General features: G+C 40.5%; 1 protein-coding gene and 1 long non-coding RNA gene across 4 annotated transcripts in view; one reads left to right on the top strand and one right to left on the bottom strand.

Moving 5' to 3' along the window:
- The window catches only part of SPECC1L (sperm antigen with calponin homology and coiled-coil domains 1 like), a 130,076-nt gene that overhangs the window by 15,966 nt on the left and 87,244 nt on the right, over positions 1-26,866 (bottom strand). For all 3 annotated transcript variants that reach the window (XM_035723919.1, XM_027576229.2, XM_027576228.2), the window contains exons 11-13: positions 20,013-20,096; positions 17,326-17,482; positions 13,824-13,926 (exon numbers count right to left, since the gene is read on the bottom strand). In XM_035723919.1, the coding sequence (XP_035579812.1) occupies positions 13,824-13,926; positions 17,326-17,482; positions 20,013-20,096 (344 nt within the window). The remainder of the gene's footprint in view (positions 1-13,823; positions 13,927-17,325; positions 17,483-20,012; positions 20,097-26,866) is intronic.
- LOC113912665 overlaps positions 1,368-26,866 on the top strand; it is a 32,824-nt gene continuing 7,325 nt past the window's right edge. The window contains exons 1-2 of the long non-coding RNA XR_003516919.1: positions 1,368-1,615; positions 20,043-20,167. This is a non-coding gene — a long non-coding RNA (uncharacterized LOC113912665). The remainder of the gene's footprint in view (positions 1,616-20,042; positions 20,168-26,866) is intronic.

Raw genomic sequence — 26,866 nt, 5'->3', positions numbered from 1 at the left:
GGTCATCTCAAGTCTGATGTTCTCCAACTTCTGAGAATGGAATTGTGGGTGCTGATTCAGATTAAGTACCTCAAATTTTATCTAAGCAAACAAACTCCTGTGACAATTACCTTACAGCTAACCAAGAGCACGGGCAATCAAACCAGGTTTCTACATTCAGCAGATTTTCTCTACGGGTGGGAGTTCAATGGGGGAAAGAATGAGGGGGCGAGGAAGAGAAGCCGGAGTTAAGGGGAATGACAGGCCTCTCTGGCTCTGTTCAAACTCCTCAGGTCCCTCTCACGTCTCACACTTCCACAGGCGCATTCTGTCCATGAAGTCACGACAGGTCCATGTGAGACTGCTACCGCTGGGGGTAGCCCACCGTTCCTGAGTACCTTTCCACGCTCCAGGGCCCTGAAATGCGGCTCCAAAAGACGCTCGCAATGAGAAATGTAAGCATCAGCAACTTAAGAACTGGTGTCAGCTGGGGGGCAATCTTGACTGGGTAGTGTCACCTACCACACACGAGAACATGGATCAAGCTGGCATATCGTAATGCCATTAAGCAATTAATTTAAAAAAAAATTACAGCCTTGACATTTCTGGAAATAGATGTTAACCATGACTGTCAAATTATGTTTAAACAGAACCCAAGAAGTACATTGTGATTCTGGGAAAACTGTTTCCCAGCTGCTATGTTTGGCCTTGAAAGAAATCCCCTGAAAACAGGAAACCACTCTTTCACTCCACTGTGACCATGAGGCCATCTGCCTAACCTCCGCTGTGTGCAGCAGAGAGCACAGGCCCGTGAGGAGGCCTGACATAAGAGCTCTGTGTAGACATGTGAACTTCATGCCGGGCCGCTGCCAGCTTCTTGGACAAGAGGGCCCAGAATGACCAGGCTGTGGCAGCGTGAATGGCTGCATGGAGAGCGCGGGTGGGTATATGCAAGTCTACATAAAGACCGGGTGGGACTACAAACCTGCCATTCCCTTTCCCTTTGTTCAAGTATTTTTAACCCTTGAAACACAGTGATATTTACAAACAATAAGATCTTTCTGTATGGAAACTTAAGTTTCCAGCCAAATTGACAATGTAAAATTAAAAAAAAAAAAAAAAAGACTTTCAACCTAGATTCAATTCAGATCAAAACCGTTATCTACTGCCTGCACCTTTTTTATTTTTTAACTCTGGGAAGTCATTCCTGTGACCTAAGATTCCAGTTACAGAAGAGGAAATGAAAGCATCTAAGCTTTGCGTTGACTATCAGGCATTCCAAATGTATTATTTTAACTGTACTCTATCTACTGGCAGAACTCCCAGCTTTCCTGACCTCTCCCATTCCACCCTCCCCTGCCTCAGTCCTAACTGGAATCACAAAGAGAGGACACTAGGGAAGTGGAAAGGGAAGACAGGGAAGGAAGGACTGGGGCGGGGAAGAGGCACTCCATGATGTTTCTGGCATGAGAGACTGAAGACCTCTCCGAAAAAGAAGGGGAGTATCAATGGAAATACCATTTGGACAGCACTGGACAGACCAGTGGCCGGGGTCACGGGTACAGGGGACCCTTCTCTATTTCTTGTCTCAGCATGCAGTGAACAAGAGGAATCACAAGAAACACGAGCTTTTCAGGTAAGGAAAGCTACTTTATACAGAGAATTCACTCACCCCACAAGTTTTGGAATGCTGGAAATGCAAAGTGACCCAAGGGAGCGTGGCAAAAGCCAGGTGCCTGGGCCACCCAGGTAGGCACTAGCAAGTTATCATATGAACACTTCATAAGTTTATTAAGAGAACTTCCTCTTCTCCTATTTGTCTACAGCCTAATATTTCAAAGGAAGCTGGGAGGGGGGCTGAGCTATTTTTATCTGTCCATTAGTTCTTATTCTACGGACTCTTCAGTCCACGGGGACACACAATTCTGGGAGAAGAAAGGCTAAGTGCTCCTTTGTTGTTGTTGCTTAGTGAAAGAGGGTCGGGGGAAAAGAAATCCAAAAAGGAAGCATGTGAGGAAACTTCCAGCTGTGGTGGAGGAGAGGTCAACAATTCCTCTCTCTAAGAAACAAATATAAAACTGGACGAAATTGTCAAAAATAATAATTTCAGGGCTCTGGAAATGAATCAAAGGCAAATAATTTCAGGTAAGAACAGTGGGAGTCTGTAGCCCTCATGCCTAAAATTGTTCTCATCTGTTTTCCTCTTTTATTTTTTAAAAAAACCATAACAATTAATAATAATTATAGTACTGTACTGCTGGGTTTATAACACAGATAAATGTAATACATACAATAACAACACAAAGGAAGAGGGAAGAAAAGGACCTCCAGTAGAGCAAAAATTGCTATATTTTACCATATTAAGTCAGAAAAACCTTAGATCAACTGGGACACCTTAAATCAACTGGGATAAATCAACCTTAAATGTGTACTGTAATACCTAGAATAATCATTAGAAGAATAACTTAAAAAATATGGTTATACTCGACTATGCGCTACCTGCAAAAAGCACACACACTAGAGAAAGTATACTACACTAAATGTAATCAAGAGAAAGATAGAGTGGCTATATTAATATAAAACAAGGATTTCACAGCACAGAATATTCTCACGGATAAAGAAGGTCACTTCATCATGGCCGAGGTAAATTTCTCAAGGGGAGATAACCCTTCAAATTTATGTACTGGTAACGGTTTTAGAATACATTGTTAAAACTACAAAGAGAAGTAGAGAAATCTACAACTATAATCAAAAGATTGCAATATTCTTTGTTCAAAAATGGATAGAAGAGGTAGCTAGAAAATAGAGATACAGAAGATATGATCAACAGTCAATGAATGGTATCTAATTAACATTTATAGAGCCTTTCTCCAACAGGGGACTAGCGTTTTCTTAAACGCTAGACCACATTCTGTGCCACAAAATGAGTCTCAATAAATTTAAAAGGATCCAAGTCATAGAAAGTACATTTTCTGACCATCATCAAATTCAGTTAGAAATCAGTAACAGAAATATCTCTGAAAAATCCTCAAGTGTTTGGAAACTAAATGAAATACTCTAAATAATCCATGGATCAAAGAAGAAATCAAAACAGAAAAGTATTCTGAACTGAATGAAAATGGATCAAAATTTGTGGGATGCCACTAAATGAATACTCTAGCAAGAAGTGTCTACAGCAAAAAAGAAGAAAAGCTTCAAATGATGACAACTCTACCTTAAGAAACTAAAGAAAAAGAGCAACTAAAACCCAAATAGTAAGCAGAAGAAAGGAAATAATAAAGACCAGAGCAAAAAGAAATGAAATAGAAAAATAGAATAAAGAAAATAAATTAAAAAACTGGTTCATTGAGAAGATAAGTTTTATAAACCTCCAGCTAGATTAATAAGGAAGAAAGAGAGAATACATAAGTTGTGTTATCAGGAATGAGAGCAGAGACAACACTTCAGATTCTACAGATACCTAGGAGACAGGAATATTATGAACAACGTTATGCCAATAAATTCTACAACTCAGATGAAATGAACAGATTCCTTGAAAGACACAACTAGCCAAACCTCACTCAAGAAGAAACAGATAATCTGAATAGCCCCATGTCTCTATTAAAGAAAGTGGATTTTGTAGTCAAAAATGTTCCTACAAAGACAGCCAGTAAAGATGACTTCACTAGGGAATTCTACCAAATATTTAAGAAGGAATACCAACTGTAAATAAACTTTTCCAGAAAACTGAAGAAAAAAGAATTCTTACCAACTTATTCTACAATCAACATTACTAATACCAAACCCTAGTAAAGACATTATTAACCAAGAAACTGCAGACCAGGGGCACCTGGGTGGCTCAGTCGTTAAGCGTCTGCCTTCGGCTCAGGTCATGATCCCAGGGTCCTGGGATCCAGCCCCGCATCGGGCTCCCTGCTCAGAAGGAAGCCTGCCTCTCCCTCTCCCACTCCCCCTACTTATGTTCCTTCTCTTGCTGTGTCTCTGTCATATAAATAAATACAATGAAAAAAAAAAACAACAACAAACAGGGGCGCCTGGGTGGCTCAGTCGGTAAGCGTCTGCCTTCAGCTCAGGTCATGATCCCGGGGTCTTGGGATCAAGCCCCGCATCAGGCTCCCTGCTCAGCGGGAAGCCTGCTTCTCCCTCTCCCACTCCCCCTGCTTGTGTTCTCTCTCTGTGTCTCTCTTTCAGATAAATAAATAAAATCTTAAAACAAACAAACAAACTGCAGACCAATATTCCTCACAGACATAGATGCAAAAATTCTAAACAAAATTTTAGCAAGTTGAATATGACTTGCTACAAAGGATAATATAACTAGGAAGAGTCTGTCCCAAGAATGCAAGGTTGGTTTACCACTCAAAATAAATTATCTTAAGCAAATAATGGATCAAAGAAGAATTCACAAGGGAAATTAGAAAATAATAAGAGAAAAAGGAAAAGTAAAACCCAACATACCAAAACTTATGGGACACAGAGAAAGCAGTTTAAGGGAAGTTTATAGCAATAAACTCTTACACATTAAAAAATAAGAAAGATCTCAAATCAACAAACTAACTTTAAAACTTAAGGAATTAGAAAAATAAGAACAAACAACCCCAAGTCAACAGAAGAAAGTAAATAATAAAGATCAGAGCAGAGGTAAACAAAAGAAAATAAACAACTGAAAAAAAAAATCAATGAAATCAAAAGTTGATTCATTAAAAAGTCAGCAAAATTCACAAACCTTTAGCTAGACTGACTCAGAAAAAAAGAGAGAAGAGGCCTCAAATTATTAAAATAAGAAATGAAACGGAATATTACTACCAAGTTTAGGGAAAGGAAAAGGATTATAACAGAGTACTATAAACAACTGTCTGCCAACAAATTGGATTACTAGATCAAATGGGGAAATTCCTAGAAACACAAAGCCTATCAAGAATGAACTACAAAGAATAGAAAATCTGAATAGATATTTAACTAGTAAGATAACTGAATCAGTAACCGAAAAAAATTCCAGTAAAGAAAAGCCCTTGACCCGATGGCTTCACTGATAAATTCTACCCATTTAAAGAACTAACCCCAATTCTTCTCAAACTTCTCCAAAAATTGAAGAGGAGGGAACACTTTCTATCTCATTTTATGAGGCCACCATTACCCTGATACCAAAGTCAGACAAAGACACTACCAGAGAACAATGCTCCAGACCAGTATCTCTTATGAACACTGATGCAAAAATCTTCAACAAAATACTAGCAAACCAAATTCAGCAGCACATTAAAAGGATTATACACCATGACCAAGTAGGACTTATTCTTGGAATGCAAGGATGGTTCACAACATACAAAAATCTATTAATGGGATATACTAACTACATTTACAGAATGAAGGGGAAAAAACCCACATGATCATCTCAGTTGGTACACAAAAAGCATTTGACAAAATTCAACAACCTTCCATGATAAAAATACTTGAAAAATAGGAATAGAAGGAAACTACCTCCCACTATAAAAAGCTATATATGAAAAACCCACAGCAAACATCACACTCAATGGTGAAAAACTGAAAGCTCTTTTCTAAGCTGAGGAAGAACAAGCCAAGGATGTCCACTTTGGCCACTTCTACCCAACATAGTTCTGGAAGTTCTAGCCAGGGCAATTAGGGAAGAAAGAGAAATAAAAGGTGAGAAGAGAAGAAGTAAAATTATCTCTGTCTGCAGATGATATGATCTTCTATGAAGAAAACCCTAAACATTCTACCCACAAAAACTGTTAGATCTAATGAATTCACCAAACTAGCAGGATCAAGGTCAACATACAAATATCAGCTGCATTTCTATACACTAACAATGAACAACCTAAAAGAGAAATTACAAAATAATTCCATTTACAAGAGCATCAGAAAGAATAAAACAATTAGGAACCAACTTAATCCAGGAGTGAAAGACTTATAAGATAAAACCTACAAAACACTGCTGAAAGTAAAGACATCCCATATTCATGGGTTGGAAGACTTAATACTATTATGATTTATTATTACCCAAAGTGATCTATAGATTCAATGCAATTCCTATCAATGTCCAATGACAATTTTTTTTACAAAAATAGCAAAACACTCCTAAAATCCATATGGAATCTTGAGGGACCCTAAAGAGTCAAACAATCTTGAAAAGATAAGAACAAAGCTAGGGGCGCCTGGGTGGCTCAGTCGTTAAGCGTCTGCCTTTGGCTCAGGTCATGATCCCAGGGTCCTGGGATGGAGCCCCGTGTCAGGCTCCCTGCTCCGCGGGAAGCCTGCTTCTCCCTCTCCCACTCCCCCTGCTTGTGTTCCCTCTCTCACTGTGTCTCTCTCTGTCAAATAAATAAATAAAATCTTAAAAAAAAAAAAGATAAGAACAAAGCTAGAGGACTCACAATTCCTGATTTCAAAACTTACTGCATAGCTCCAGCGATGAAAATAGTGCAGTACTGGCAGAGGCAGACCTATATACCAATGGAGTAGAATAAAGAGACCAGAGATAAACCGTAAGGTTTTAGAAGGTCAAGGAAATAAACTGTGTATATAGTCAAATGAATTATCAAGGGTGCCAACATCATTCAATGAGGAGAGATGATTTTTTCAATAAAATGGGGCTAAAGTGTTATCCTCCCGGCAGCAGATTCTGCTGAATCTAAGTTGGCCTCTGTACACCTTACTTAGGACATGACAAACAACCTTGAGGGCAAAAGCTGAATCAAACTGTTGAGTCCGCTACTCTGGCATTGTCTTTCCCCTGGGATTTAGGACCCTCAAATATTGACTGTTTTAGTAGCTCTGAATTCGAATTTTAGCATCCCTACTCAGAGATTCTGAAACAAGGTCTGGACCACTGCTTTCTGTTTGGTCTCTGCCTCATGCCACGAGTTGGCCAATACTCCAACGGTTTAAAAAAGCAGGGGTAAATACGGAACTCAAGTCAATGTGTTTTCTTTCTGCAATTTTGGCTCCTGCCAAATTGATCCTAGCTGCCTAGGTTAGTCCCCCGGTGCCTTGAAATAAACACACACACACACACACACACACACACACACACACACACACCCCACACACACATGCACGCACTACTATTTTAAACAAAATCGTAATTCTCAGTAGAGTCTGGTCTGATATTCTACCTAAACAGAAGTTTATATTTAGTTTTAATTACTGATGTATTCTTACGGACTAGACCATAATTTTCCCGAGACGAGAAACTGTCTTTTTATTTCCTGATTCTGCTTTAACACCCAGAGCGCTATCTGGCGCACACCTCAGTATGTATTTGACAAGTTAATTTTTCTCTCAAGAAAAACTGTTAGAAAGCAAGTAAAGCACAGCACATAAAACATTACTTCCAAATCATTCAAGTCTGTCAGTTTTTCTGCCTCCAATGATCTCCACTAAGACATGTACAATCTTTTCTTCTCTAGCCCAAGCATTAATGAGCAAATCCCTCAATAAAACTGTGCATTCTTAATGGTTATTTGAGATTAAATTACCTCAGGCAGTTCTAAAAGCTTTTTTTTCATTTACTAAAACTATTTTGTACTAGATTAAGTGCTTTCATTATCTTTTGGATTAACTAATCCAATTCTAGGTCTGGCGTTTTATCAGAAAACAAAGATTTTTCATCCGAAGTAAAGCTATCTTAAATTAACCTTTAGAGGCCCCTTGACTATATTCAGTTAGGTTTTTCCAGAACAAGAAAACAATGGTACACCAGAAGCTGCTCAATACAAATTTTAGAATCGAAGAAAATATACTGAAAGTATAAATTATTTTCTTGGTTACCTTATCAATCTGATACTGTCAATCCCTAACCAAACAGCTAGAAGAACCGAAAGTAGTTGCTTCTGGGAAGCAGAAATTACAGAGGTTATGAAATAGGCCAATGGATTCGCACTTTTCCCTATAAGCACTTAAGAATTATGAATGTTAACTGCATATTTAAATTAAATTTAAGGGGCACCTGGGTGGCTCAGTTGGTTAAGCGACTGCCTTCGGCTCAGGTCATGATCCTGGAGTCCCGGGATCGAGTCCCGCATCGGGCTCCCTGCTCAGCAGGGAGTCTGCTTCTCCTTCTGACCCTCCTCCCTCTCATGCTGTCTCTCATTCTCTCTCTCAAATAAATAAAATCTTTAAAAAATAATAATAAATTTAAAAGCATAACTGTAGAAAAAATAAATAAAAACATAATGGGTACAAACTGAGACACTAATTTAAAAAACAAGGAAGATTTAATCCTTAAAGCAATAGTGCTGAAGGTTGTTTATGTGAGATGCCATGGACTCATGAGACAGCCTTGAGGCCATCATTTATCCTTTGGGGCTTTTCAGTCCGACATTTGTAAACCTGACAGTAAATCAGAATGCCAAGGCCCTTTCAACAGTAATAATTCTAGTATTCTAAAACTTCAGTAAACAGTAAGTGGCAGGACACAATTTAAAAGAGAATATGTACTTGTTAGATAAAAGGCAAACTCACAAGGGCTTGTTTTATAATGGATGGTTAATGAAGTTATAGTGATTAGCACAATTATTTTAGGATGACTCGTAAGAGAGTTAAAGGAAGATGATATGGTATTAGGGAATCTATCTCCGCTGATGAGACAGCTCCTACGACATAAAGCATGCATGGTCCAAGCATTAATGCTGCATTTGGGGCCTGAGAGAGCAGTGTGTGCCGAGTGTCACGTACAGGCTCCTGCTCTAGTGAGCTGGTCAAGTGTCACAACCTGCCCTTTCCTGCAGACTGTGAGTAGTCAGAGACCAAAAGAAATTGGTCCCAAACTGCTGGCTCCAAAGGGTGGGTATTCTCATGCATATTTACAGCTAGATAAGGAAAGGGTTCTGGCACTTCTTATATGGCTCTTGACAAATTAAGAGCTCTATCAGATATATCTTTCCATTTACTAAAAGATTATGCATTTCGGACTGTCCAATTTTAACTCACAGACTTTGAAATAAAAGACCCAGTATCCTATCTACTTTTAAACAGCAAGAATAGAGATCTGTCTTGCAGGAAACAAAAGCAAGACAAACAAAAAAGCCATACATATGTATCCTTACAGAAGCGTCCATAGGAAGTAAAGAAAGGGGAAACTGGGTTCATAGCATAAGACTGTCTAGCGTCCAGAAAGGTTTTTCTTTTTGTATGTTAACTATTCCGTTTTGCGTATTTCCTCCTGCACTGTAAGTACCCACTAAATGGAAAAAACTTAAAATTATTAATTGAAGTTTTTAAGTTTTTGAATTAATTTGTATTTTTTTTTTTAAACAGTTGGGGAGTACCTCTAAATAAATGTTTCTTTACAAGAGCAGCAAGATGGGTGGGGTGTCTGTGTAATGTCTACTCAACACAGCAGAAAGATAAGAGGAAATCTTTGGTATGCCCATTTCTAAAAGTCTTAATGGGGGAACCATCTGGAACCAGCTGCATGACAAATCCCACGTTCACCTAAACCTCAAGGGTTTCCTCGTGGGTATAAGAACGGACAGATGCCAACAGGGCGTGACCATTTCCCCACACTGCAAATGCCTAAGCAGCACATGGAGATTGGGAAACTCCACAGGACCTCGAGGCCCCCCCTGTGGCTTTCCTCAAAGCATCTGTGGATTAGCCTCTCTTCTCCTCCTTGCTTCCCCCAGAATTGTATTTTTTTTTTTTAACCAATACAATGTCCCTTAAAATCACAGAGCCAGAGAATTTAGGTGGGAAGGAACCGAGAGACAATTGTTAATAAATCACTGATTTTATGCTTGAATCATCCCTATCAGCTTGATTATTTAACTTTTTAATCAACTTGATACATGGCAAAGTTCTATAACTAAGGGGAAGTAATTTATAATTACCTAAAATTACTCAACTGACATAGCAGTCTAAGAAAATGTAGTTTATGTCACCAGACAGCACCCAATGCCATCAAAAAAAATAATAATTTAAAAATCTATTAAACATATAAGTCATGCTAGAGAATGTGCATGGCTGCCTCAGTTACTCCTCCATTTTACGAAAGAGAAAAGTGAAAAATGAGGCTCAAAGAAGCTAAGTAATTGGCTTTGGGTCACAGTAGGGGCAGAGCTGATACTCAAGTCCACGACCTTAATTACTACTCTGTGTGTGATTCTGTGTGATCAATGCATCACCTGCAGTACTTGCACAAATGCAGACCCCAGGGTCTCACTTTATACCTCTAGAATCACAAATCTTTGGGTGTGGTCCTCAGGAATCTGCATTTTCCCCCACAATTTTCCCAGTTTTTTACACACAGGGCTGAGAACCCCAGTTATAAAAATGAACCTCTAATGTATTCCATTACATTCAATATATAGATTCAGACAGTCAGTCAGCTCTGTCATGTGCTGAGCCTTATGCCAGATGCTAGAGGCAAAAACGAGCTCACAAGTCTAGAAAGGAAGACAGACATGCAAAGTGACAACTTTAGTACCCTTGTGATCCAGCCTGTAGAGTTTGGGAACAGGGAAAATGAACTACAGATGCAAAGATCCCCAAAGAATATGCCCTGAAATACAGCAAATACTGTCCTGAAGTCAAGGAAGAACTAGGCTCCCTCGTTTCTGTGAGGAGGGAGTGGAACATGTGAAGGATGAACCCCCCTGCAGGAGTGAAGCAGGGACAAAAACTATTTTGCATAGAGGCTGTTTTCTAAGCTGGAGGGGCAGACACTCCCCAGACGGAAGGGGTGGAGTGAGAGGATGGGGAGGCATTCGGGACCAAGGTGAGATTGGGCAGTTCACAAGAATGAAGAGTCAATGAGGCTACGCAAGGGGATCATAGGGGATCACTGATCCCCAGACTGACGATCTTGGACTATAACTGCATGGCCTTTAAAGAGGAAGTAGCTTCCGGATCACAATTTCAAACCAGTTTGGCAGCAGAGCAGAAGACAGACAGGAGCATGAGGAAAATTACTTATGTCCGTGCAAAAACTTACACACAGTGTTCACTGCAGCATAAATGTAACAGCCAAAACAACCAAAATGTCCATCAACAGACGAATGGAAAACTTGCGGTATAGCCAAAAAAATGGAATATTATTTGGCCATAAAAAGGGAATAAAGTACTGACAACACAAGCCACAACATGGATGAACCCTGAAAACATGATACTAAATGAAAGAAGCCAGTCACAAAGACCGCCATACTATGTGAGGCCATTTATATGAAATGTCCAGGATAGGTAAATATATGGTGATAGAAAGCAGATTAGTGCCTGCCTACAGAGCAAGTGAGGACTGACTGCTAATGGTTACAGCATTTCTTTGGATTGATGAAAATATTCTAAAACTGACTGTGGTCAGTTTTACAAAACCCCGTGACTATACCAAAAACCACTAAAATGTGTATCTTAGGTGAGTAAATTGTATCTTATGTGAATATTTCAATTTAAAAAACCATAATGAAAAAAATCAAGTGGTTGTGCAATATTGACTCACGTTTGAGATTTCAGTCTTAGATCAAACTTGTAGCCATCAGCATTGATTCTCTGGCCATTCATCAAAGCTGAGAGTATCTGTTTTATGCCTGCTTTCAGATCTGGAGTATTTAAATCTTTTATGCTGGAGCTTCCTGTCTGGCTTCTTTCACTTAGCATAATATTTTCAAAGTTCATTCATGTTTTAGCATGCATCAAAACTTCCAATCCATGAACATGGGACGTCTTTCCACTTATTTAGATTTTCCTTAATTTCTTTCAGCAATGTTTTCTAGCTTTTGGTGTACAAGCCTTGTCCTCCCCTTGGTTAAATTTATTTGTAAGTACTTTATTCTTTTTGATGCTACTATAAATGGAAGTATTGTTTTAATTTCATTTTCAGTTTTCATTACTAGAATATAGAAATGCAAGTGATGGGGCACCTGGGTGGCTCAAGTTGGTTAAATGTGTCCAACTCTTGATTTTAGCTTAGGTCATGATCTCAGGGTTATGAGATCAAGCCCTGCACTGGACTCCATGCTGGGCACAGAGCCTGCTTAGGATTCTCTCTCTGGCCCCTCCGCCCCGACCAAAATCACTCTCTTCCTCTTTAAAAAAAAAAAAAAAGAAACAAAGAAATACAAGTGATTTTAGTATACTGACCTTGCACCCTGCAATTTTCTTTCTTCTTTAGTCTTTTTTTTTTTGAGATTTTATTTATTTATTTGGGGGTGGGAGAGGAGCAGAGGGAGAAGGAGAAGGACAAGTGGACTCTGCACTAAGTGTGCAGCCTGACATGGGGCCTGATCCCAGGACTCTCAGATCATGACCTGAGCCGAAACCAAGAGTCAGACACCCAAACGACTGAGCCACCCAGGTGCCCCCTTAAGTCATTTTTGATAGTGTATTTCTAAGAATTTGTCCTTTTACATCTAGGTTATCCAATGTGTCAGCGTACAGCTAGTCACAGTATTCCCTTTTAAGTATTCCTATTATTATTATTAACTAAGTAAATAAGTATTCCTTATTTCTGTGAGGTCACTAGGAATGTCCCGTCTTTTATTCCTGAGTTTTAGTCTGCTCTCTTTTTTCCTTTGTCCATCTAGCTAAAGGTTTGTCAATTTGTTGATCTTTTCCAAGAACCAGCTTTTGTTTTCATTAATCTGTTCTACTGTTTTGCCTGCTCTAATCTTTATTTCTTTCCTTCTGATTGCTTTGGTTTAGTTTACTCTTCTTTTTCTACTTTCTTAAAGTGAAAGGTCAGGTTACTGATTTGAGATTTTTCTTTTTAAAGGCAGGTGTTTATGGCTATAAACTTCTCTCAGAGAGATGCTCCCAATGCCTCCTCTAAATTTCAGTATGTTGTGTTTCACTTTCACTCTCCTTATTTTCTAATTTCCCTTCTGATTTATTCTTTGGCTCACTGGTTATTCGGAATTTGTGTTTAATTTCCACTTAGTTGTGAATTTTCCTTCTGTTATACACTTCTAATTTCATTTCACTGTGGTCAGAAAAGATACTAATCTCAATCTTTGTTCAAATTTATTGAGACATTTTATGACCCAATATATACCCTATCCTGTAATGTTCTATGTGCACCTGAGAAGAATCTTTGATTCTGCTGTGGTTGGGTAGGTCTGGTTATATGTATATATATGTGTGTTATGTATATATGTATGTATACACACACACATATATACATATAGACACATATATAGTATCTAGTATCAAGTTCAAGTCTTATATGTCCTTGTTGATTTTCTATCTACTTATATCCCGGTCATTTTTTTTTTGCTAAGTAATTTTTTATTGCAGTAAAATATACATAAAATACATAGAACAGACAATTTATCATTTTAACCATTAATGAAAATATTAATTTAAAGTAAAATAGATATGGGGCGCCTGGGTGGCTCAGTAGTTAAGCGTCTGCCTTCGGCTCAGGTCATGATCCCAGGGTCCTGGGATCGAGCCCTGCATCGGACTCCCTGCTCAGCGGGGAGCCTGCTTCTCCCTCTCCCACTCCCCCCGCTTGTGTTTCCTCTCTCGCTGTCTCTGTCAAATAAATAAATAAAATCTTTAAAAATAAATAAATAAAAATGAAGTTAAATAAATATATTTACTCTTAGTTCAGGTGAGATCTCAATGAAGGCAGTTAACAGGACTCAATTAAGAAAGGGTTACAGAATAGCTGAATTAAAGTACTGGAAAGATTAGCTACTCTGGAAAGGTAAAAAACGGATGCTATCCAAGTGACACTCAGCCAAGTTTGGGATAGACTTTGTGTTGAATGTATTCTTAAAATTCAGCATAGGATTCCCCATCTTAATATGAGATATGTAGCGAACTATGACACTCTAGCACCTGGTGTGGCCAGTGCTCATGTGGGACAAAGGAACCATATGATTAAATACCTGGTAGCCTTCTGTTTTCTTCTGACACCACTTCAGCAAGGCATTCCTCTTTGAACCTCCATATTCTCTCGCCAATGCTGACAGAGGGTCCTTCCTTTCTTCCCTAAGTGAAAACAAGGAACCCAAAGTTAAAGTATTTTTTATTTGAGCTCCATTATAAACCAGAAATCCCACAAAGAAGAGAACAGTGTCGGCTTGCATTTTTTGAATAGGATAATTGCACACACTAAGACATCTAATGGTAAGATGTGTCTTCACTCATTTGATTTTACTTAATAATTTTTACAGGGCCCTCACAGACCCATCACTGTCAGGGGTTTCTGCTGTCTGAAGGGAGGGACTCTATTATCCACACGGAAACTGGCAAAGATTCAGCACAACATGCATTCACAATTAATGGATTGCACTCCAGAACGCTTGGAAGGGGGAAGAATAACCTGACACTGGCAGCACCTGACAGCTGTCACGGCTGCCTTTCACCCAATATTTTACCCTTCCATAATCTTTATGCTTCAGTTTTATTTTACTCACTTTTGTATCCAACCTTTTACGTTCTCAATCATTTCCTCTTTTTTAAAAACAAATCACTTACTGTAAATACAAAGGGCAAGATTATGCAAGGTGAAGGATTATAAGGCATAGTTCCCACCTTCAAGGTGCTTACAACTGAGGGAAGCAGATAAGACAACAGATGGCAACAAATATCCATAAAACACCTCAAATGTGCTTACTGCTATGTTATACACTCTATATTAACTATAGGTAATTAGAATTTTATCTTGCATAGAAAAATGGGATTTTTCTGTAAATTCACTCACTCATTCAATACCTCCTTATACACCACTTTGCCAGGCAGTGTGCAAGTGCTGGGCAATGGGTAGTGAACAACACAGAGTCCCTGCCCACTTGAGGAACTTCAGAGTTTACTATAAGATAGATATATGTAGAAAGAAGAGAAAAGAAAAGAAAGAAAAAGAAAATCCAACAATGGCTACTTATAACTCATTTCTTAAAAATATACGTAGGGTACTTTTGGGCACTGTCAATTTCCTTGGAGGAAGAAAAAATATCCTGCTCCAGATGAGACAATCAAGATTTTGGGATCACTCTGGTGTTGACGCAAGGGAGGCATACAACCCTACATATCCTGGACCAAATCCTTCCTTTTAGTAACTACTTTAGGACTACCTGGAGTGAGAGTACTTCTAAAATAACCCGTTCCTTCACAAGTGGCATACCCTTGAAAGCCTGGTCTAGTTTTTAGTGATTACTTTATAAATAAAGCAGAGATTCTACCCCACACCCCAGAAAATTTAGTCCAATGAGTGTCCCAAAGGTTATTATGTTACAAGCGGCTTAGTATTGTTCAGCGCATTGACTCTGTCTGTAGTCACCCTCCAAAATAAGTTAGGAAATAAAAGAGAGTTCATTTAGAACTGAAGCTTTTACAATTGAAAGGTGCACTGAAGCAGCACCGGTCTCATTTATCCTAGAACCAGAAGTAAAATACAAAAATTTCCGAGCAGCAGTTAAAACTGCTGCCTTGAAGAAATACACTTCTATGCTTGCATGCCAGCCCACCAGACTCCTGCTTTGGTTTAAAAAGTTCAAAGAAGTTTGTTATAATACCACCGAGCACAGGAAAAGAGAATGAAGATAAAGTTAAGATATGTGAATGAACACAAAATAAATAAATAAATAAATCTCCATCATGCTCAAACTACAACTACTATAATCACTGTGAAAGGTTTATTCTGGCTCACACCAGGTCTGTTTGTTTACAGAAACAGCTTAAAAAGCATCAAAGAAGAGTAATTCTATGGACTACAATGGGAAGCTGCAAAAAAAAAAAAAAAAGATCCTTCCAAAGCTGCGGGGTCATCTCTCATAACTTCTTCATTGTAAGATGAAGACACTTTCGGGGCCCCTGGGTGGCTCAGTTGTTAGGCGTCTGCCTTCGGCTCAGGTCATGATCCCAGGGTCCTTTGATCGAGCCCCGCACTGGGCTCCCTGCTCAGCGGGAAGCCTGCTTCTCCCTCTCCTACTCCCCCTGCTTGTGTTCCCTCTCTTGCCATCTCTCTGTCAAATAAATAAATAAAATCTTAATTAAAAAAAAAAAAAGAAAAAAGATGAAGACACTTTCCAGGAGATGCCTTGTTGAAAATCACAGCTTCTAAGTAGGGAAGCCAGGAAGAGTGGGTGCCCTTCCCACAGGCACACTGCAGGCAGCCTACCACCCAAGACGGAGACAAGCATGGACAGTGCTCTCCCTGCATCGGCTTGGGCAGAGCCAAGAGCTACCCTCATCACCGCACCCCTACTTGCTCTGATGGTGCACTGTTTACGGGACCACTATTCTAAGGGGTTGGGCCCCTAGAGGCAGGGCTTTAAACACAAGTATATGATTTGAGTTTGACAGGCCAACTATTCCGTTTTATCCTCATACGTCATATGTCAATATAAAGCTAAAGTTCTGAAACCCACTCCTATCCCTCCTTCATCTCTTCTGAATAACCTCAATATCCCTATAACAATGTATGCTTCATTTCTGACATCTGTTGTTTTTCCTCTAAATGACAACTACTTCTTAGTCCCAAGTGGCTTCTTACATAGGAGAAATATGAATAAAATATACTATTCCATTTTCAGGTATTGTTTATCAGTGATCAGTGTGGCATCATGTTCTCAGCTTCCAATCTACAACAATTAGAGTCCCCTTTGGTAGCTCTCCTTCTTTCATTCCTTTTCTAGAAATCTGTTGCCAGAATCAATCACCTTTCCCTTTGAAAAGCCTCCAGAGTCCCAACCTCCCTTCACCATTTCCACTGCTATCATCCTGATCCAGGCTTGGTATCTTTGTCCCAGAAACATCATAATGTCATTTTAGTTGTGTTCCCCGACTTTTGTCCACAACAGAAGAATCCCTGAATCACCTTCTCACATTGATTTACTTACCCCACTTTATAGCTACTACCACATCCAAGTGACTCAATTGGACTATAAAGAGGTTCCATGTCTAGCCACACCCTACTGTCAATCTTTTCCTTCACGGCCCCTGGATGTGGTAGGTCCACACCTTCCTCTGGCCTTCTGTACCCATCCTCTGTGCATGCGCAGTACCACCTACCCACAGCATCCCAACCCTCAGTTACTCACCCTTCTATACATTGGCTCACTGTCACTGACCTTGCCAAAGATACCAGCCCACCCTCCCCACCCAGACACTGCTCCTCTCGGAAGCCTTCCCTAACCCTCCACACAAGCCCAATATTCTGATTCTACAACGCTTACTTTTGAGGAGAAGAACCATCTCTTTTACATTGTCTTTCTTTTTATTATACCATCTTACCCAATTCTGGGCATAGAAGAGATGAGAAAACATTTAATAAGACACAAAGAAAAAAAAATCAGCGCTCGATTCCCATTATTTTACAACCTGATCACCAATCTCCAAAGGCCCGAGAAGTATGCATGAAATGTATCAGTATTAATTGTTCTCTACCTTATCCGACTTCGGGTGGTGGGGGTAACAGAAGCCGTAGGAGAGGAGGACAGGGAAAGCTGTGGAGACGTGGTTCCCATAGCCATAAGGGAGGCCGGCGACGCTCCCTCAGGTGCAGAGATGTCTCGTTTCATCTCTTCACTACTTCGTCGAGACACTGGTTGTGAGAAATAGTCATTATGCATTTTATAGAAATCTAGAAAAACATTTACTTTTATAAAACACTTTTGAGTTATTTTCTTCAAAAGGTTCCAAAAAGAGCAGAAATTACCATATATGAGGAAAAACTAACATTTTCTTTATCATACTGGTAACTTGAAAGGGTTTATTTCTTTCACTAAGAAAACTGTAAAAAAGGTACAGCAGCTGAGATATGCACTGAACCCCACATTCCCTGAAGGTAGGAGCGTGTCTTATCCATCCCCATTAACACTCACAGAACCTACCCAGCATATAGTTGAGTATTCCAGAAATGTTCGTTTAATCACAAATACAATGAAAACCAAAGGCTAATTAAAGCAATACTTGGCAACTATTCACTCTCAACTAAAATAAACATAACCCTTCTAAACTTAGCCAAGATACCATTAAAAGGAAAGAAAGGAAAGATACCTCATTACAGGGCCACACTTAATTCTGGATCAGGCCATGTTTCTAACAACATGAACCAGGGCACCTGGGTGGCTCAGATGGTTAAGCATCTGCCTTCGGCTCAGGTCATGATCCCAGGGTCCTGGGATCGAGTCCCACATCGGCCTCCCTGCTCCTTGGGAGCCTGCTTCTCCCTCCGCTTCTCTCTCTCTCTCTCTCTCTCCCCCCTTCTGTCTCTCATGAATAAATAAATAAAAGCTTTAAAACTAAATAAATAAATAAAAACATGAACCAGTGAGACAAACAGAAAACCAAAAGGTGTCAAGTCAACTACTACGAAACAAGTTCAGGAAAGTTCTATTTTGAAAGGCTAGCACAGTAAAACATCACACCTTATCAAAACTACAGAAAGTTCTGAGAACTGCTAAGTGGAAGTAGCCCGTGCTTCAGCCGTTGGTAACAGAGCCACAACAAAAGCCACTTTCTAGCAAGGAGGCGCTGACTAGGCACAGGTGCTCGTGGCCCTGGGCTAAATGCAGAGGGAAAGGAAATGTGAGCCAAAGCTCCTGACCTCAGACACACGCTCTCTCACATCAGAAGATGCTGGATGTGCAGGCGCCCCGAGCTGGCTGTAATCAATGCAGTACATCAGTAATTCTTCCCTGATGACTAACTGGCCCCCCCTCTTATTGACTAAAATGTTCTTGATGATTTTAGGATAGACACAAGCAGAACATAACTCGGCATTAGTAAAGTGATGTCTGTAAAGATCCAGAGGAGAGGGATCCTTTCTCCTATTACATGATCTTATTAGAATGATGTATTTATACATATTTCTGACATAATTTTATAATTATTCTTGATTTTTCTTTCAATGTCAGATCTTCGTATGCCTTAAATCAGCAGTTTAAGTGGTGTGCTAGAAAACTGGCTGAGAACACCTTTCATCATTTTATATAAAATAGAGGAAACTGAGAAAGAATCAGAAGGACTCTGTGAGAAGAAAAGGCTTTGGAACCTGGGCTTTGGGATGGTAATTTTGGCTGGACTTCCCACTAATATAAAGACCCGGCTATGATGTCTAAAAACTGTACTAACTTAAATCCCTGTACAAGTGGAAGGTTAACTGTATGAGGTAGAGTTATAGGAATTTCTCCTTTCCTGGTCCAATTTCTAGTTGAGTTATAAAGGGTAAATAAAGGCCACAAAGGGAAAATAATGTGAGCAGTTGATAAAATGGAGTTAACCCTAGGAGACAAGGGGAGCCTGTCAAATTCACATTGTAGGATGGCTTTAGCATACTGGAAAAATCTGGCTTCTGGAGAATTTTTGGTGTGCTCCAAAATAACAGTCACGACATACCTTGGGATGGATATCCTAATCTTTCACAACTACACTGACTTTAATATCAAGCTATATTTTTGGCACAACATCTAACCCACTCTAGGCCCTTCCTAAATACTTGTTAAATAAATGATCTAGTTTTGAGGGTTTTTTGTTTTATTTTATTTTAAAGATTTTATTTATTGAAGAGAGAGAGAGAGAGAGGACACAAGCAGGGGGAGCTGCAAAGGGAGAGGGAAAAGCAGTCTCCCCACTGAGCAGGGAGCCCAACATGGGGCTCGATCCCAGGACTCTGGGATCATGACCTGAGCCTAAAGCAGACGCTTAACCGACTGAGCCACCCAGGTGTCCCTGTTTTATTTTAAAATCACAGCCATGAAATGTGATTTCTATAGAATCTGGAAGATACAACAGGGGAAATTCAGAGTGAAAAATAATCAACTCAAGGGGCCCCTGGGTGGCTCAGTCGGTTAAGCATCCGACTCTTGATTTCAGCTCAAGTCATGATCTCATGGTCGTGAGATGAAGCCCCACTCCCGGCTCCTGGCTCAGTGGGTAGTCTGCTTGAGTTTCTCTCTCCGCCCCCTCCACGCATTCTCTCTCTGAAATAAAAATAAATCTTTAAAAAGAAAAAGAAAAAGAATCAACTCAAGAGCTAAAGAGGCAAGAAAAGTTAAATAAAGCATTCAGTACCACTACTAAAACTTCTGGAAGAGTCTTTCTAAAGGAAATTCTAGATAAAAAGTCATCACCTGAGATGGTCTTGGCACTTTCCATGGCAGGTACTCTCGGCAGAGAAGCGGGTCGGCTGGTTGAAGATGTTCTTAATAGATGCTCTGCACAAAATGGGAAGGGTCAAAATAAAGACATCAGACACTGAACTTGAAGTCACAAAGGTAGCAGGAAGGTAAGCTCTCCTCCTCTCCCCACCGCAAGCTCATCCTTCTTTCTCAATCTGGGGCACTCTAACAATTCCCCATGGAGCCCACGTACAAAAAAGCTTCCATACACAAGGACCGTGGGAAAACATTTCATTCAATGTTTGATTTCTAGGGATGAGATTTGACACAGATGAATGCTTCTAAATCACCAACTGCTACTTACCTCTCTGACATAATTCAACCAAACTTCAAAGACCCTCTATGTCGGTCTAAAAGTACAAACTAAATCAAAGCCTTGCCCTTATGTTCCTACCGATAGTGGGGAAGCCATACATACACACCAGAGACAAAGCGAAATAAGTCAATCAGAGAAAGACATGTATCATAGGACCTCACTGATATGAGGAATTCTTAATCTCAGGGAACTAACTGAGGGTTGCTGGAGTGGTGGGGTATGGGAGGGATGGGGTGGCTGGGTGATAGACATTGGGGAGGGTATGTGCTATGGTGAGCGCTGTAAATTGTGTAAGGGAAAAATGAAGTGGGGGAAATCGGAGGGGGAGATGAACCATGAGAGACTATGAACTCTGAGAAACAAACTGGGGGTTCTAGAGGGGAGGGGGGTGGGGGGATGGTTAGCCTGGTGATGGGTATTAAGGAGGGCACGTACAGAATGGAGCAGTGGGTGTTATACGCAATGAATCATCAAAAACTAATGAGGTAATGTATGGTGATTAACAAAACATAATAAAATAAAAAAACAAAGACTGGACAATTAGAATAAGAATGACAAAGTATTATCAAACTGCAGAGTGAGAAGCCATTCACTTTGATTTCAGGCAGCAGGGAGGTCTTCAACAACATAATGACGTTAAGCTGGGCTTTACTAGTAGAGAAGTGGGGACAGTATCTTGGCCAGAAACAACGAGAACAAAGGTATAAGGACATTTGAGTTACAAAACAATAAAATTCCAGTGTGGCCTCAACACAGGGCATACGGAAATCAGAGAGGGAGGCAGGAAAAGGGGCCTTGAAGGGAAGATGAGGCTGACCGACAAGAGCCTTCATTACCTGGTATGGGGACTTCAGTCTGAGAGCAACAAGGAAGCACCAGACCTTTCTGAGAGTTTGGGAAGGAAGCACACAGGTACTGCCTCTACTGCCCAGCTTGCAGCCGCGCCCTATGCCACCCCTCCCTTGCTCTCTAGACTCGAGCTGCCTTGGAAGTTTCTGGAGTTCCTCAAACATTGGCACAAGCCGCTCCCCCGCCTCCTGTTCTCCTCCTCCATTCCCACTGTAGCCTGGCTACCTTCATCATCCTTCTCATCTAGCTTCAACATCACTTCCTCAGGACCTGCCCGTGCCCCCCCTCCCACCCCCAGAATGGCAGCCCCAAATAGACCAGCACGCTTCTTCCCTCAGGCTATAAGCCTGACAAGGCTGTCATGAGGCCAGGACGACAAGCACCAGGACGGACAGACTAGATGTGTTCTGCCAGGTTGCCACGTGCTAAAGATGCGTGATCAGCATGAGGGAAAACACCACCTCTTAAACCTACTGAAGACTACTAGCCTCACTATCCAAGAATGGCCCCACAGCAAACATATTTTAACAGATCATTCACCACTTCTTTTTAAGAACTGACAATTTAAAAAATAGTTCCTCTCAGAATACCATGATGTCAAACGTATGGCATGACATCTTTCAAAGATAGCGCACCTATTATTCCAGAATCCATTTTCTAAGTGTATGAAGACCATTTGGTTACCAAATGCTGTAACTACACACAACTTTGGGAAGGATGTACTTACTTTCTTAATGAAGATAGGACTTACATAGCCTAGTCACTACATCTCTCCAAACCTGAACAAACATCACCTGTGTGCAAAGAGCCCACAAGCAAGCATCAATCAGAATTCTGAACCCTGTCAGCAGGTGGCTCACCCTCACAGGAAGAGCATATTATGCACGAAGTCTGACAGACAAAACAAAGTTAGTAGAACACGGAAATAGTAGGAAACAGAAATCAACATTTTTAACTTAATCAAAATTTCCATTTTACAATTATGCAACTAGTCATTTCCCTAAAATCTTAATCTCCCAAAGAACATAGCAAATGAAGGAAGTGAAAACAAAGCTCGTACAGACAAATGAATCCAAACAAGGAGCGTGTTGGCTAAGGCAAGAAGCCCTCGTCATTCCCTACAGGGAAAGTGTTTCTAAATTACCTTCTTTCTTTCTCTTTCACACCGCACACTATCGGCACACAACTGAAACAAAGTTCACGAAATTTACTGCTGATTCCTTTGCTCAACCCTGGTTAAGGCTTTCCTTACTGCATGTCTAAGGAGCTGTCTCCATTCGGCAGGTGGTCCCCTACCACAGACCAACACCTACTTTTTGAAAGTGTACAAAACTGTACTGAAGGCCTCGATAAGGTTATTTTTTTCAAAATTCTTTGTGGTCAACTTCAAAGGGCACAACACAGTCTGCTGCCATTCCATGAAGTGTTTTCATCGTGAGACTCACACTCGCTCAGAGGCTCTTGTCCCATTGTGAGCACATGTCCATTTACTACTGCTGTCAGCCGCTGGGTTCAGTCTGCATGTTAAACTGTCAGTTTATCACTCTTCAGCAAATAAGATTAGTGTATTACAGTCATATGTGGCAAGCAGGAGAGATTATATTTTACAGTAACAGAGTCTATTCTACTGCCATATGGAGCTTTTCTTGTCTTTAATCCATTCAATAAACAAAAATCATTTGGGTGTCCACTATTTGCTAGGCACTGGGCTTGGTGAGAAGGTTAGAGAAAGGAACAAAGGAGGCAAGAAACTTACCCTTACAGAACTCAGAATCTAGAACAGAAGCCAGATATTAAAAAAAGAAAATCATTACAAGTGAGAGATGCTAGGAAAGAACAAGTACATGGGGCTCTGGGAACACAAGAGGGGATGTGACCTGCTCTTGAGGGGAGGTCCGGAAAAGCCTCCTTAGGAAATGACATCTCAGTTCAGATGAGAAGTGTAATTAATAGCTTTTACACAGGCAAAGGAGAGGTTGGAGGGGAGATAGTATTCCCAGCTGAGTGCTCAGCACACACCAGAACAACTCCAGGGCAGTGACGTTCAGAGGATGGGGAAAAGAGCAGATAAGAGGGCAAAGGCAGGCTGGGAGGGCCAGAACAGGCAAGGGGAAGCATGCAGGTGATGCAGGCCAAATTAAGGAGTTTGGACTGTACCCTGCTGGCAATGCAGAGCCAATGAAGGCACTTAACCCACTGAGCCAAGATGTGAGCATTTTTAAATGACAATGGAAGAGAGCCAGCAGACAGGGTAAAACTGAAGATCTGAGGCTAACAGCATCTGTGACAGCTAAGGGGAGGGGGTGAGATCCAGGGCTCAGGGGAAGGGATAAACCTACACAGAGATGTTCTATTCACGTCCAACAGACAGGCAACGATAACAGGAGCATACTAGGTCTGCTACTTAATTCTCTCTTATTTTAGAAATCACAGAAATAAACAGGTACAGGCAGTTGTCCCTTTATTGTTTCCCAAAACAAATTTACAGGCAGAATAGTGGGTTTTAAAATAGGAGCCTAAATAGCCAACTTCTGTTCAGAGAGTAGTTCCAAACGGACTGATGCTCCTGCCAAAAACGAGTATAAAATCTGGAGGAAAAAAAAAAAAAAAGAAAGAAAGAAAATCAACGACTTAAAGGCACTCTTCTGAAGAGAATCCAAAAGCAGGCAGAAAATGAAAGGAGTAAACGAGTGGAAGAATGAAAGAGCGTGGGGCGAGTTTCCCAGTTTATGGCTACAGGCACGAGTGCAGGCCCCAGGTGAGGCCATACAGGACAGCTGGTAGAACACACAGCCTTACTGCCCTGAAGAAGCAGAGGACAGATCTCAGGACAACCAAAGCTGCTGAAAAGGGGGAAATACCAGAACGAATCACAAATTCTATATATGGACTCTGCCCAAATCTCTCACTGACCTCTGAAAACCACAAGCATTCAGATTCCAAGGAGTTGAAATTAAGGACATTCCAAGGAGTTGAAATTAAGGACAAAATAACTGAACAGGGATTTCAACTGAAGGAAAAGAGGTTAGATGGAGTTTGAGATGAGCCAAGGTAACTGCTATGCTATCAAAAAACAAGTTTCTGCAGAGGAACAAAACAGAAAATAATCTCTACAACGTGTGATTCACACCAGCCAGAATATAATTCAAAATTACTAGACATACAAAGAGAGAGAAAAAAGTGAGCCGTACTCAAAAGAAATGGAAACCTACCCAAAGATAACCCATGTTGGAATTAGTAAAATTTAAAGCAGTTATTACAGATATGCTCAACATTATAAAATATATATATGTTCTCAACAAATGAACAAATGAGCAATCTCAGCTGAAAGAGTCACAAGAGTGTGAGACCGGCACTCCCTGAGACGCAATATGTAAAGGCAGCCGAGAGCTGAATGTGGAGCAGACACTGAGGAAACTCCTCCCAAACACCAGCCCTCTAAACACAAGGATCAGCAGAGCAGTTGGAAGCCTGGTGTGCACTAAGGACACCACAGCAACTTAACAAAACTCAAACCCAGCCCAGCTCCCGAACAGATCAACTCAAATTCCCACACTAAACACCTACCGGAAAGAGGTGCCCATGTCAAGGCATAAAACCAATCTACTGCCCTACATAAGATGTCCAGATTTCAACAAAGAAGTCTAAAATATATAAAAAGCAAGAAAAAATGGTATATCCAGTTTACTATGTCAAGGCACAAAGTAATCAATAAAACCGACACAGATATGGCAGAGATGTTGGAACTATCTGATAGGGCACTTAAGGTACTATGATGAGTATGTCAGCGCCTCTAATGAAAATAGTAGACAAACAAAGAAGACCAGCTAGGCTTTCCTATTTGATTTTTGCTTATAGTTTCCATCTCTCTGCTAAAATTAGATAAATAAAACTGTGAGAACCATATCTCTGGTTCTCAACTGAAGGTAGTTTGCCAATATGCCATCGTTTGGAGGTATTTTTCACTGTCACACCTGGGGCAGGGGGGTGCTTCCCACCTAGTGGGTAGAAGCCAGGGAGGCTGCTACACACCTTACAATGCGCAGAATAGAATGAACTTTACTAGATACAAATTTTTTTTTTAATCGGTCTTCTTTTTTTGTTGTTTTTAAAGATTTTATTTATTTGACAGAGAGAGGGACAGCGAGAGCAGGAACACAAACAGGGGGAGTGGGAGAGGCAGAAGCAGGCTTCCCGCTGAGCAGGAAGCCCAATGCGGGGCTCGATCCCAGGACCCTGGGATCATGACCTGAGCCGAAGGCAGACGCTTAAGACTGAGCCACCTAGGTGCCCCTACTAGGTACAAATTTTTTTTAAATCAATCAGAATTGGGGAGTGAGGGGATGAAATGCAGAACTGGACAAAATTAATCTAACTGCATTACAAAAGCATGACATAACCATACTGAGAGAGTGGTGAAAAAGGGGCCGAGCTAAGTAGAAAAACAGTGTTTTGACTGGATATGCTCAGGCTAAACACAAAATGAACTGTACACGCTGTACTCCGTGGATCTGCTTTTCACAGGGGTATATGGTATAGCAACTGTGAAACTACTGGATATGTACAGGAGGGTTCAACGAATACATAAGGGTATTATGGACAATGACAGCCAGGTTGCTCGTTGTCAGGAGAAAGAAGGTACAAATAAGGAGTGGGAAAAGGTTATAATGAGCCCTTTGATGCTGGCTTGGAGTCAAGAGGTATGAGCATAAACTCACAGTTTTTGATAGACAGATACAGAAATAATCCTTACATGTGTGTATGTGCGCATGGGTTGGTATTCATGCAAAGTTTTCCTAACTCTATCCAGGGAGGGATTAGAGGCAATGACGCCTCAGTAGCAACGAGCATACCTAGCACCCAGATCTTGTTTCCTGAGTACTAGTCTCTAATAAAAACTAACCAGGGCTCCTTGGAGAAGTGGTTGATTCCAGAGCTGCTGCAGGAAAAAGAACAAGTCTGGATCACTTTGTGGTGCCCAAAAGAAAAAAAGTGCTTTTTTGGGAGGAGGGGGTTGCATTAAAAGAGCAAGGTTCAATTGTGAAAGAGCTCCAAATGGTTCCCAAGTTGGAATAATCTGAGGAACAACAAAAAAATAACAGTAAGAAATTCAACCCAAAGAATAAAATAAATACCCATGAGTCTATACTAACACAAATATATGTTAAAAAATAAAACAATAAGTATAATGATGTGAGTTAATTCCATACAGAAAGAATGAGAAAACAGAAAATCACTGGTATGGAATACCACAGTAATAATTCCTGCAGGCAAAATACACAAATGGATGCTAAAATCAGTGAGACAAATTTATTACTAGCAGATAACCATCCTAACCAAGTGATCATGGCCAACGTGGCTAGTAATAATATGTACCAACCTCATGTGCCCCTGATACGATACCTGAGAAGGGCCCTCGCCTCTGTCAGCGCTGCTTTGCTGACAGTGCATAACCTCAACCCAATCAGGAGAAAATACCACACAAACCCATACTGAGAGATATTCTAAAAAAGTAATTGGCCAGTATTCTTCAAAAGTGTCAAGGTCACGAAGACAGAGAAAGACTGATGAACTGGTGGAGGCTTTACGAGGTAAGACAACTAAATGCAAAGTGGGGCCCGGGATTTGATTCTGGAATTAA

Source organism: Zalophus californianus, chromosome 14 (genome assembly GCF_009762305.2).
Source record: "Zalophus californianus isolate mZalCal1 chromosome 14, mZalCal1.pri.v2, whole genome shotgun sequence".
In the NCBI taxonomy this organism is placed as follows: Eukaryota; Metazoa; Chordata; class Mammalia; order Carnivora; family Otariidae; genus Zalophus; species Zalophus californianus.
This window is presented reverse-complemented; position numbering and strand designations above follow the sequence as displayed.